At 43.2% G+C, this 13459-nt stretch overlaps 2 protein-coding genes across 12 annotated transcripts in view; one reads left to right on the forward strand and one right to left on the reverse strand.

Annotated features, from left to right (window-relative positions):
* Positions 1–9280, reverse strand: part of RECQL5 (RecQ like helicase 5) — a 77764-nt gene extending 68484 nt beyond the window's left edge. For 3 of the 11 annotated variants that reach the window (XM_084838086.1, XM_084838094.1, XM_084838095.1), the window contains exons 1-4: positions 7921–9028; positions 5098–5219; positions 3712–4230; positions 1193–1298 (exon numbers count right to left, since the gene is read on the reverse strand). In XM_084838086.1, coding sequence (XP_084694212.1) covers positions 1193–1298; positions 3712–4230; positions 5098–5219; positions 7921–8041 — 868 coding nt within the window. In that variant the 5' untranslated portion in view covers positions 8042–9028. Of the gene's footprint in view, positions 1–1192; positions 1299–3711; positions 4231–5097; positions 5220–7920 lie in introns of all 11 variants that reach the window. The other 8 variants (XM_084838096.1, XM_084838097.1, XM_084838090.1 and 5 more) reach the window with 7 other exon arrangements.
* A 37-nt stretch (positions 9281–9317) lies between these two features.
* Positions 9318–13459, forward strand: part of SAP30BP (SAP30 binding protein) — a 63411-nt gene continuing 59269 nt past the window's right edge. Inside the window, exons 1-2 of the mRNA XM_084838098.1 lie at positions 9318–9451; positions 11256–11365. Of these exons, the coding sequence (XP_084694224.1) occupies positions 9337–9451; positions 11256–11365 (225 nt within the window). The 5' untranslated portion in view covers positions 9318–9336. The remainder of the gene's footprint in view (positions 9452–11255; positions 11366–13459) is intronic.

The raw sequence follows: 13459 nt of genomic DNA on the forward strand, positions 1-13459 counted from the left end.
TAGATGAATTTGAGGTAAAGTCAACTTGAAGCAGACAAGGGACATGGGGGATGCTATTCATCCACACACAGCTATAGTCTATCTTTACGGATATATTTCCATACACATTTCCACCCTTTGCTTTTGCAATGGTTTCACAATATTACACTTAAAATGCCTACTCCTCAACTCCAAAACCCTAGGTGCACTGAATAGCCTCTCACAGAAACACATTCATATCCTTTCCACTTTAATAATCCAAATAAATAGATCTAGGAATACACCCTAGAAGTCATACTCTTGCCAAGAGGAACCAAGGAGTTCCAATGTGAAGGAATGAGATGTTATTGACTCCTGCCAAGTTAAAGAGGACACTATTACTTCTTCAGCACTAGATCAATTTTAGATACCATAAAAATTGCAAGGCAGGTTCTCAAAACTTTTTTTCCTAACATCACATGAGTAGAATTGTCTTGAAGATATTATTTCTATTATATCCGTCCTTATGATCATTTGGATTCAATAAGTATGCTGCATCTCCCCTTTTATTACTAGTTTCCCACTATAATTTAGGTTTCATCAGCAGCCAACACTCAAAGGGAAGACGGCACTTGCAAGGGGCTTGAACCAGGGTAAAGCAAGAAAGCCCAAGAAATAAAGATATTGGAGAGTGCATCTCCTGAGTCACAGGAGGAATGTTCTATGCAAGCAAAATGTTCAGCAAAATATCATGCTCTTGGCCTAAGAGCTGTATTTTGGATTACTTTTGACACCAAGACATTTTCATGCCCTGGTCTGGTGTGGCAAAACTTTCAGGTAGTGTGCAGAATTTCCAAGGTTCAGTCCCCAGCATATCTTGTGGAAAAAAGGGTCCCAAGTAGCAGAACTGGGAAAGGCTAGTCAGGGCAGACAAGACTGGTCTATACAGACCAACAATCTGATTGGATAAAGCAGATTCACACGTTCATAAATATTAATCCAGATGTATAGCTATCAGTCCTGGACACCTATGCTTTGGGAAGGGCTCTCTATTCAGGAAATTTAACCTGCTGCTGAATTTTTGTTCTGATGAAGTACATCAAATAGAGCAAGACAGGACTAGCCCTTAACACTGCCCTTCACTGACCAGTCCCCAAAGCTTGAATATAGGTTAGGCAACTCTTCTGCATACTGAACAAATGCTCAACATTCAAAGCAACACAGCTTTCACTACCTGCATGATATGCCTTGGCTTTCACTCCTCTACTGCTTAGCTCAATAGCCACCTGCTCACAGACTTCTCTCATCCTGCAATAGACAATTCCACAGCCACAGTAGCCCTATGCAGAGGGAGAAGAGCAGACAATATTACTTGAAGTATCATAAGAAAATCCAACAGCATTATTAAATGGGGTTACAGAACCAAGGTACCAAAAAGAGCCAACACTAGTAACAGCTTTTCATATGCATGCCCTTACAGTAAGCACTGTGTATATTTTATGCATGAACCACATAAAGGAACATGCAACCCAATGCAGAATTTAGTTAAATAGTTGCACTGAAGGTGTGAGAGAGTGAGTAAATGATCACAAGCAGGGATCCCCCAACTTTGGCTGGTCTTGGTAGCCAAACAAAAATTTGTGGTTGCCAGGAAATTGTCTCTTCCCTTCAGTGCATTATGCATGTCTATTCAGAATATGTTCCCTATGGTTTTCTACAGGGCTTACTCTTACATAAATATGCATGGGATTACAGTGCTTACCTAGAGGAAATCTCATCAAACTCAGTGAGACTTACTTCCGAGTACACACACGGCAGATTGAGATGCTCAACCCTAAAATCATGGTGTCACAGGCCTCAAGCTGGCATACAAGTCTGGAGCTCATACATGGGCAACCCACAGCCCAAATGTAGCTTGCAGAGGTGTCCAGATTCTCCCCCACGGAATTCCCCACCACAGTGGAGAGGAAGGTGAACAGGCTGAATCATTCCTGCAGAGAGCTTCAGCTATGGGGCGGTATAGAAATGTAATAAATACAAAACATTCCTCCCAACCCAAACAACTATTTGGGAGTGGGGTGCAGAGGGCCTCCCCTTCTCTACCTCAGCAGGGAGAGCATCTGAAAGCCAAGATCACACTGCCTGTCAATAGTACAATCCCTGCTTCCAAAGGGATCTAGGCACACAGAGATGGGAAGCTGAAACTTTTCATCTATGCATGCTGAGATTTGGGGGTGGGGGGAGAAGAATGAGTGTATATCAGGGTGTAGGAAAAGAGGGTGTGTGCACATGTATGTACGTGCACACACGTACATATGTCTGAGTGTGGGGGAATGGTATATGTGTCTGTGTGTTTGAGAAGGGGAAAAGGCTGTGCATGCACACAGCCCCCAACCCATTACCCGTTAATGCAGCCCATGGGAACAAAAAGGTTGCTCACCCCTGCTAGAGGAGTAGAGACAAAGGTGAGGCTCCTCTTGTCATCCTCACGAGGGTGATGGAACACTCACCATGGTGAGGGTAGTGTACCAATAATCAGAAGTTTGGCTACTGAAGGATTTAAGAAAGCCCTGCTTCTATTAATTATAGTGTAGTAGCTCCGATTCTGATAATCATCACCATAATCAAGATACAGTTGAAAGGCGCACCTTGAGGAATCTACATGTAACTTTTTTTCCTTGAGATGACATGCAGCAATAAGCCAGAATTTTGGAAAAACCTGGCTAATCGTTCACTAGCTGCATACTTGTGCATGCAGTCCATTCACTCCCACTTGGCTCCTCCTGCTGCCAGCAACTATGCCAACCAGGAATTCAAAGTTCAGCATGTCATCTGAACCAGGACTCCTGGTTTGTTGTGCCCTTACAAACCAAAATCGCAAAGCAGGGTTTGATCTTGGTTCACGATTCCTGGCTTGTTTGGGAGTGACAAGCCAGGATAGCCAGTTCAGATGACATGCTAAACTGGTTAGTTAAACAGCTCCTGCTGGTGACAGGAGTCAAATGGAAGCAAACTGATTGTGCATGCCAATGCATAGCCCATGAACAGTAAGCCAGGATTCCCCAAAATTCTGGCTTACTGTTGCATGCAAACACAGCCTATATGTACGTTTTTTCAACCCTGTTTTTTTTCCCACTGCTACCTGCCAACCAAGTCAGAACTTCCATGATTATGAGGAGTCTTCAGTCAGTGTTTAGAGACAGCTATTCACTGAATCTGACCTGCACACATATAGCCTACAAATTTCTTTATATACATGGACTATTAGCATTTCTTTAGCATTATACTTCTGAATCTTAAGTGACCAAGGCTGTAATCCTATATGCACTTATCTTAGAGTAAGCAACATTAACAAAGCAATACATACTTTTGAGTAAACATGCAAAGGATTTCACAGTAAAGCTGTAATCCTATGTACACTTACTTGAGAGTAAATTCCACTGAAATCAGTGGGACTTCCTTTTGGGTGAATATGGATACAATCAGGCTGTTAAGATTTCATATTATTTTGGATTCTGTTTTTTTGTGGGGGAAATGATATTAATAGACACAGACCGTACCATTTAGCATTTACTGTTTTTCTGTTTATTTTTTCAGACAATTCCCCTTTTACTCTGTGCCAAGAAAGAAACTTTTAGGAAATGTGTTCCAATCCACTGTTCTATTTTAGAATGTAAGCTGCCTAGAGTTTAAGACAGGCAAGACAGAAACTTTAAAAACAAATAAAGTAAGTTCCTCTGAGATTCAACTCACCCCTGAGTCATTCTGCTGTCGAAGAGACTTCAAACAGAAATCCTTCAGGTTTTCATAAGGATCCATTAAGAGCTCTTTATACTGCACATCGTAGAATAGGTTGGACCTGAAGCAAGGTGTCTTGAAAATAGCAATAGGCTGCTTTAGCTTAAGCAATGCTATAATATCATCCTGGACCCGCTTAGTAGCTGTGGCAGTCAGGGCTATGCATGGTGTGTTTGGTACACGACAGCGCAAAGAGCCAAGCCGGAGGTAGTCTGGTCGAAAGTCATGCCCCCACTGGGAGACACAGTGAGCCTCATCAACTATCAGGTAGGAGAGAAGGTTTCGAGAAACTAGAACTTCCAAGGTGGGCTGAAAGGAAGAGGAAGCTGCCATTTCTGGTGTGATGTACAGGAGCTTTATCTCTGGTTTGCCACTCATCAAGTCAGCTAGGATAGTCTTTCTCTCCTGAGCAGAAATCTTGGAGTTCAGAGAGCTTACTTTGACTCTGAATGAGAGCAAGTGATCCACTTGGTCCTGTAGTAGAAGAGCAAAATGTTTTTAAAAAGGAATTCTTCTACCAAAATAGCTGCAATACATGCATATTCATGATCAATTAAGCTTTACCACTAATCCTGTTGTTTTCAAAATGTATTCACATAAATAAAACTGGTTGAAATTAGCCACCCCTGACCTAATTAAATGTCAAGACCATATGCCTCTATATAATTGGCTGTGTTAGTTACAGAAGATCTGACAATCAAGTTCACTGTTTTCTTTAAAATAACTAAAGAAGGAATTCTAAAGTAAAGTATTAGTTGCCTGTGACAAGGATCAAGAAGTAGTGTTAATTCTTTGGATTTTTATTTACATGGAACTCGGTAATAAAGATCCCTTAGCTTTGATACAGATCCATTATTCAGAATGTAAGTGTTCTGAATAATGGATCTGTATCAAGGCTAAGGGATCTTTATTACTGATCCTCAATCCAGTGCCCTCCGGATATTTTGAACTGCAACTCCCAGCATTCTTCACCATTAGCCATGCTGGCTGGGGTTTATGAGAACTGTAGTCCAAAACATCTGGAGGACTACAGTATAGCCTCACTCAAATAGCTGGAAGCCAACCAAAAAGTTACAAACACCAGACATTCTGATAAAAAAGGCTATTTATATCAGGTTATAATACATCAACACCACATTATACAATAAAATATAACTACTAATCTCGGTTTGGCTAACAAGGCACTTCAGATAAGGCAGATTCAGATAAAACTTTTATTCTATTTTAGTAATCTCAGTGTTTGCTTTTGTCTCTTAAGTGAGACACAATATGTTCTTTCAGAGAGCCATCATCTTCCATCTCTTCACAGATTCCTTTCTCTCACACAACAGGAGATGTTACCTGAATCAGTGCAATTAAAGGTGAAATGACAATGGCGATGCCTGTTGCCAAGACTGCAGGAAGCTGGTAGCACAGGGATTTACCTGCCCCAGTGGGCATGCATACAAAGACATCCTTCTCCCCTGCAAAGGCAACAATGCAGTATTCAAGACTTTTTTCAAAATTACAAGTTTCTCTGGATTCTGTTCTACATGCCTGGACACCAAGTCTTCTAGGCCAAAGCAAAGAGGACTTACAGAATAGCTATGTAAACACAGGGCTGGCAAGACAATACAGGAAGTCCACTGATGGTTAAACAGAAAAATAGTAATGCTCATTACTGAAAATCCTGCACTAAAAAATGTAATGAGCAGACCACCTCTGTCCATGGCCAAGCAGTGGTATATGCTGGCCGCCAAAAGAAGCCACAAAACCCAGTTCAATAGTAGACTGTGCCTCACTGCACAACCATATAGCTGAAATTGCCAGAATCTGAATGTAGAATGTCTCTTCACTGTCTTTCAGCCCCTGGCTGGAAGCACTGTGCCTGTACGATGTTACATTTGGAGTCTACTTCCAAAAGACAAAAGCTAGCGTAATACAGTAGATTGTGCATTTCAGTTTGGATATAAAGGGCCCACAGTCAAATCCTTGCTCAGCTGTCTCTCTCAGAAAAGATCAGGCACAGGACTGGGTCATAACTCTTGCAGAGGCCACAACTTTTAAACCTTGGCCCAATTAGGATGCTCCTGTTTCAGCCGAGCTATGCACAAACCTTTGGCCTATGCACTCCATCTTCTTGCCATCCCTTCTTGGCACATTGCAATAAGCCATTGACCAGGTTTGGGGAACATGCCATGGCTCGTCGCGGGTTATTTAACTCATAACGAGGCACAGCACCCACAGGCACCAAATTGCATATCCAACCCCGGCTCCGGGGTTGTTGTGTGAAACCGGACAGTGTGGGTTATGCGAGGGTTAAACAACCCTCGCATAACCCTAAAACAGAAATAGGGTCATGTGAGGGTTGTTTAACCCTCATATAACCGACGCTCATATTCAAGCTGCATATTCAAAATGATGGCTGCACAGACCCTGCACATGCCACAGCCTCACCATGGGAATAACCCACAGTGGGCTGTCATGTCGTGTGAACAGCCCCAGTAAGTCTTCCATTCACCATAGTCTCCCATTACATCGAAACCAGGAAACTATGGTTACCAGGTTCAGAACGAACCAGATCTTAAATCACAGTTTGAAGTCATCATTTGTTTATTTATCTTGAAGATTTATACCTCACCTTTCAAATTATTCTCAAGACAGCTTACAAGCAACAAGTAATAATATTCACCCAACTCACTCCCCTCCCACCAGCAACCTTACTCCTCTGGCAGATGCACAGGACCACAGCATGCTTCCCTTCAGTTCTGCAGTGCCAGGGAACTGGCAGTTGAAGCCAAGGGTTCTTTCTGGCAGGGAGGGGCTAAGCAACTCCCTACAGCTGTTAGTTCTTTGGCTGATGGATGGGGCCAGCTTGGTCTTCCCCTTGCCATGATGTTCTTCCTGAGAGGTTGGGAGTGCAACCTCCCAGTGGCCAATGGTGGCAGAGGTTGGTTTAAGATCTGGCTTGTTCCAAACCTAGTAACTATGGGCTTGGATTGAGACTTAGCCATGCTTAGAAAATTACTTAGACTGAAATCAATGGGACAAGCAGACAAACTTAAGCTCATGATGAACCGAATTCTCATTGATTTCAAAGGGTCCACTCTCAGCATGGCTAAGTTTGGATCCCACCCATAGTTTCCCAGTTTGGATGTAATGGGAAACTATGATTAAATGAGAGTTCCAGGGTTAATTGCTGTGTGCTGAGAAGGGAGCAGGGAAAGGCTCTGTGCACAGGCACAAGGCTTGTTCATATCTCTGTTTATTGATCTAAGATAAGGTTTTCTGAACTGGGCCATGACTACTAATCTATACCTCACCGATTTTCATGCTAAACAAGTACAGTTCAATCTAGCTAACTGTGAAATCTGAGAGATTTACTACTACATTCAGAAGGCTGCAAATGGACAGATAGTCCCCCAACTCTCTGAAATGACAACTTATGGTGCAATTCGATGCATGCTTAGACTGAAAAAAAAAGTCTTACAACTCTCAGCATGCTGGTGGGGGGGAATACTGGGAGTTGTAGGACTTTTTTCTCTCTAGTTAAAAGATTTAAACTGTTGAATAATCTTCAGACAATTAAAGATGCAAATCTATGCACATTTATGGGACAGTAAATCCCACTGAAATCAGCGGTGGGGAGGTCTTCAAAGCAAGCATACTTCAGATCTTGCTGCAAACGTGATAAACCTTGAAAGACAGGAATTGCTATAACCAGAAAAGAAAACAAGGGCACAAAAAATTTAAGGGGCTGACAGCAAAACTCATGCTTACTTGGAAGTAAATCTCACTTATTCCCAGGTAAGTCTGCTCAGGACTACAGATTTGGCCAAGTATTCAAGTACTCACTTTAAGAGAGACTTCCTTTGGAAATTTTTAATAGAATATAGAGTCTAAAGGCCTTGGAAAGTTTGCTCAGGAAACCTTCAGCAACATAGAAATAATTCTTTGTATAGTATCCAGCTCTATTAAACTGCACTGACTTTTCACCAAATAGCATTGTTTACTATGTAGAAAATAAGATGCTAAGTTAATGTCTGGAAATATAATTTGTCATAATGTTCTTACATCTAGCAGAAACAAGGAAATTGTGGAGCATAGGAGAGCATATAAGAATAAGGGAGATAAAAAATACTTCAATCTTATTATGACTGGCAAAGAAATGTTTTTACAATTTACCTTTCACCACAGTCATGATTGCACTTTCCTGCAATGAGGTCTTGAAAGAGTCAAATCCAAAGACTGTTTTCAGAGTTCGCCGAGCTCTGTCTTCCAGTCTTGGGGAAGAGCAATTACTCATCTTATAGGGAGATACTGGAGATAATTCAAAGTAGGCATAAGGAGAGGACTGTCATGCAATTATTTTCTCCTGCTGTAACCCATCACTTATAGTCACAAGAGATTTATCTCATCAGAGTGTCATTTTCTTTAAAATGCCAGGTTAAACAGCCCCATTCAGATGCATCTGGGTTCATTTATGTCTGCAATTATATTTTTACACAATCACCAACAAAATCAGCTACACTCTCCAATCTAGTAAAACAGTTCTTAATAGTTCTTCATATTCCTAAGCCTGTTGGAATGCCAAAGGTGTAAATAGAACATAGTCCAGAACCTAAAAGGCCTAGCAAAGGCACCAGAAAGCCAAACGTTCCCTGCCTCTTATCAAAATAGCCTGCTTCCTATTCCCCACTGCCATTTGTTGTGGTCCAACCTTGTTTTCCACTAATCCTTTGCAGCTCAGTGGCTGCTTTTTAAGTTAACTTACTGCCTTCAAAGGTTGTCCCCATATTTATGCAACCCTTTAATCCGCTCAATTTACCTTCATCTTCATCCCCCACCCGGGGGAAGAGAGAGAGAGAGCACCTGAAGTAATTCCTCGAAACTCAATTTCCACAGTCTCTCTAAAACTGAAGCGCTACGCCCTGACCCCTTTTGGTTTCCTTATCCCATCTTTTTATTATCCCTCTAAAGCCCACTTCTACGCAGAACTATCAGGGACAACCTGGGGGGCGGGGGTGCTTCGAGAGGTCAGGCCCCGCTTCTGACTAGGGATTAAAACGAGCCGAGAGAGGCAGAAACTATTTCCACGCAGTGCAATACCCTTTCACTGAGAGACGACGGCTGCTCACTCCCAGCCGCGGCCCTCTGGGGGCGAATGTTTTACTTTTGCAGCACCAATAAACTGCACTGCTTCGCATCCCTCCACGTCCTTCTCAGTTCTCCCAACCTATACCCTTCCGTCATAGCCGTCGTCGTTGCCACCGCCTTTACCCGCTGCCCGGCTAACTAGCGCGCATGTTCAGCTCCCGACAGCGGCGAAGACGCCAGCACGGCTTCCGCGCGGGTTGATGACGCTTCCTGGGTCATTTAAAGAGCCGGATCACCTAAAAACGAACTTTCTTCTCGTCCTACTTGAACAGTGCGAAACTGTCCCAAAATACTGTTCTCTATCCCCCTGCGGGACTTATAGTCGGGTGGTGGGGAAGGGGAGAGTGGTTACTATGGCAGCCGCTTCTCCCTCCCCCACACCCGGTGTGTTGCGTCATTTTCGCGCGCCGGAAAGCGATTCAATTGAGAGGTCAGTTGGGGAAAATGGCGGCGGCGAAGAAAAGCGTTCTGTCTTCCTTAGCGGTTTACGCGGAAGATTCTGAGCCTGAATCGGATAGTGAAGCTGGCGGAGCGGGCAGCGAGCGAGCAGCAGGGACGGGTGAGGTATTGGTGGGGTAATAATGACCACCGGGTGGTTTGGCTCATATATTTCCTCCGGGGCTCCTTTCCGGAAAGCTCCATGCCAGACTTGGAGTCTGCGGCGGGTGCTGGAGAGGGTCTCGTTTCGCCATTTCGGTGGAAGGAACAAAACCTCTTTCTCTGGGATGATGCGTTACCCTTCTTAGGTGTTGAGAGGAGCGTCATTTCACATACATGAAGTTGCCTTTTACTGGGTCAGGACGTTTGTTTTTCAGTCGTTAAGTCGTGTCCGACTCTTCGTGACCCCATGGACCACAGCACGCCAGGCCTTCCTGTCCTCCACTCTCTCCCGGAGTGTGCTGAAGTTCATATTCATTGCATCAGTGATGCTATCTAGCCATCTCATCCTCTGCCGTCCCCTTCTCCTTTTGCCTTCAGTCTTTCCCAGCATCAGGGTCTTTTCCAGGGAGTCTTCTCTTCGCATTAGGTGGCCAAAATATTTGAGCTTCAGCTTCAGTATCTGTCCTTCCAATGAGCAGGAATCACTTCTATATGCCAGGAAGTGATGGGGCCAGATGCCATGATCTTAGTTTTTTTAATGTTGAGTTTCAAACCAGCTTTTGCACTCTCCACTTTCACCCTCAACAAGAGGCTCCTTAGATCCTCTTCGCTTTCTGCCATTAGGGTGGTATCGTCTGCGTATCTGAGGTTGTTGATAATTCTCCCGGCAATCTTAATTCCGACCTGTGATTTATCCAGCGCGGCATTTCTCCTGATGTACTCTGCATATAAGTTAAAGAAGCAGGGCGACAATTTAAGCCGAAATTTTGCAAGGAGCAGCTCATGATCTGAGCCACAGTCAGCTCCAGGTCTTGTTTTTACTGACTGTATAGAGCTTCTCCATCTTTGGCTGCAAAGTACATGATCACTCTGATTTCGATATTGACCATCTGGTGATGTCCATGTGTAGAGTCGCCTCTTGCGCTGTTGGAAAAGAGTGTTTGCTATGATCAGCGATTTCTCTTGGCAAAACTCTCTTAGCCTTTGTCCTGCTTCATTTTGTACACCAAGGCCATGCTTGCCTGTTATCCTGGTGATTTCTTGACTTCCTGCTTTGGCATTCCAATCCCCTATGATGAAGAGGACATCTTTTTTTGGTGTTAGTTCTAGGAGGTGTTGTAGGTCTTCATAGAACCGATCAACCTCAGCTTCTTCGGCTTCAGTGGTTGGGGCGTAGACTTGATGTTAGCCTAGTATTTTCTGGTAGGACTAGCAATTGCTCTCCAAGGCTTCCTCAGCCCTGCCACTTAAGGTCTTCTTAAGTGGAGATGGGACACATTTGACTAGTGATACTCTGCAAGCAAATCATATGCTCTGCCATTGAGCTATTACCCCTCCCCACGTGGTCCCAGGAATCCTCTGTTTTTCTATTTCTAACCATTCTCTTCCAGACAGATTTCTCTCTCAGTGGGATATTTCAAATAACAGTTCTAAATCAGTTTCTTAAAATTTCCAGTTTGGGTGCATGTGATGTGTAATGAATGCCACATTAGCGCTTTAAAAAACAGAAGGAAAAACCTAATTGCGCAGCAGCAGCGTTTGGTTTTGTGGAGGCTGTGAATCTGTAATAAGACTTGTAATTTCTGGGGGTATCACAGAATTTTTTTAAGGGGGGCACCTAACAGCATAATTGTTTCTATACTGCAATTTATATAATTATATGTACTGTTGTTAAATCAGTATCCATATTCTTCATATATTTCCATTGGAATGCTAAATTACCACTAAGTCTTCCTTATTTTTCTTATTTTTGGATGGACTAGAAGAAAAAGGAGGCCTAGTATCTGAAGGCTATGGAGAGGATGATTTCAGTAAAATGGAGGGAGAGGAGGATGGTTACGATGATGACGACGATGAAAACAGCAGACAGTCGGTAGGTACTTCATCTTAAATTGGTTGCTTTAATGCTCAGTATATGCTTATGCCATGCTTTCCACTATGGAATGAAATATAGGCATACTGGCTCCTCATCTCTTCCTCACTACTTTTATTTATGCAGATTATTTTATATGTGCTTACCACAGATATTTTCTTATGGGGTTGCTGGATTAAAATGTCAAAAAATAAGCCATAATGCATCTGGCAACCCAGTTTATACCAAGATCTTTGGCATTCATTTGCTATGAAAATGTACGGAATAGGTGCTCTAGCTGTAAACACTATAAGGAACAAAGTGATATCAAATTCATTAGTTAAAAAGCTGGAGAAAGATGTCAGAGATAAGGTTTAATGCCAGATCAGGAATCTGGGTACATTGGAGAGGGTGTTCCTTCACATCTTGTAACCATCAAGTTGATAAGCTCCATCTCTCTCTTCCAGCAGGATGGAAAAATGGGATGGCACTAGTTGGTGCTACACAAGCTGATGGGTTAAGTTACTGCATTAATTATTACTTGGAATGAGGCTTTCCTACCTCCCCTTTGCATCTGCATCTCTCTGTGCCTCTCTCAAAACCACTTCGGAAGACCATCCAGAAGAGGATGGCATGTGGCATAGGGGTTGCAGCAGGAGGAGAGTTGTCCATGAAAATCTCCACTTTGAATAAGTGGAAGTGCCGTCTGTTCCCAGAAGGGAATCCTAAGATCAAGCTTCTATCTTGCTGTAAAGGTGGACATATTGTGTTTTTAACACTTCAGGTTTGTTGTTTATTCACTCAGTCGCTTCCATCTCTTCGTGACTTCATGGACCAGCCCATGCCAGAGCTTCCTGTCGGCCGTCACCACCCCCAGCTCCCCTAAGGTCGAGTCCGTCGCCTTCAGAATATCATCCATCCATCTTGCCCTTGGTCGGCCCCTCTTCCTTTTGCCTTCCACTTTCCCTAGCATCAGCTCTTCTCCAAGGTATCCTGTCTTCTCATTATGTGGCCAAATTACTTCAGTTTTGCCTTTAATATCATTCCCTCAAGTGAGCAGTCTGGCTTTATTTCCTGGAGTATGGACTGGTTTGATCTTCTTGCAGTCCAAGGCACTCTCAGAATTTTCCTCCAACACCACAGTTCAAAAGCATCTATCATCCTTCGCTCAGCCTTCCTTATGGTCCAGCTCTCGTAGCCATAGGTTACTACGGGGAATACCATTGCTAGAACTATGCGGACCTTTGTTGTCAGTGTGATGTCTCTGCTCTTAACTTTTTTATCAAGATTTGTCATTGCTCTCCTTCCCAGAAGTAAACATCTTCTGATTTCCTGGCTGCAGTCAGCATCTGCAGTAATCTTTGCACCTAGAAAGGCAAAGTCTGTCACTGCCTCCACATTTTCTCCCTCTATTTGCCAGTTATCAATCAAGCTGGTTGCCATAATCTTGGTTTTTTTGAGGTTTAACTGCAACCCAGCTTTTGCACTTTCTTCTTTCACCTTCGTCATGAGGTTCCTCAGCTCCTCCTCGCTTTCAGCCATCGAAGTGGTATCATCTGCATATCTGAGACTGTTAATGTTTCTTCCAGCGATTGTAACTCCAGCCTTGGCTTCATCAAGCCCAGCACGTCGCATGATGTGTTCTGCGTACAGGTTGAATAGGTAGGGTGAGAGTATACAACCCTGCCGTACTCCTTTCCCAATCTTAAACCAGTCCGTTGTTCCGTGGTCTGTTCTTACCGTTGCTACTTGGTCGTTATACAGATTCCTCAGGAGGCAGACAAGATGACTTGGTATCCCCATACCACCAAGAACTTGCCACAATTTGTTATGATCCACACAGTCAAAGGCTTCAGAATAGTCAATAAAACAGAAATAGATGTTTTTCTGAAACTCCCTGGCTTTCTCCATTATCCAGCGGATATTGGCAATTTGGTCTCTGGTTCCTCTGCCTTTTCTAAACCCAGCTTGTACATCTGGTAATTCTCGTTCCATGAATTGCTGGAGTGTACCTTGCAAGATCTTGAGCATTACCTTACTGGCATGTGAAATAAATGCCACTGTTGGATAGTTTGTACATTCTTTGGTGCTTCTTCTTTTTTGGTATGGGGATAT

The sequence above is a fragment of the Heloderma suspectum genome, chromosome 2 (assembly GCF_057233095.1).
Source record: "Heloderma suspectum isolate Gila_16-S chromosome 2, 16-S_ref, whole genome shotgun sequence".
Taxonomy (NCBI): Eukaryota; Metazoa; Chordata; class Lepidosauria; order Squamata; family Helodermatidae; genus Heloderma; species Heloderma suspectum.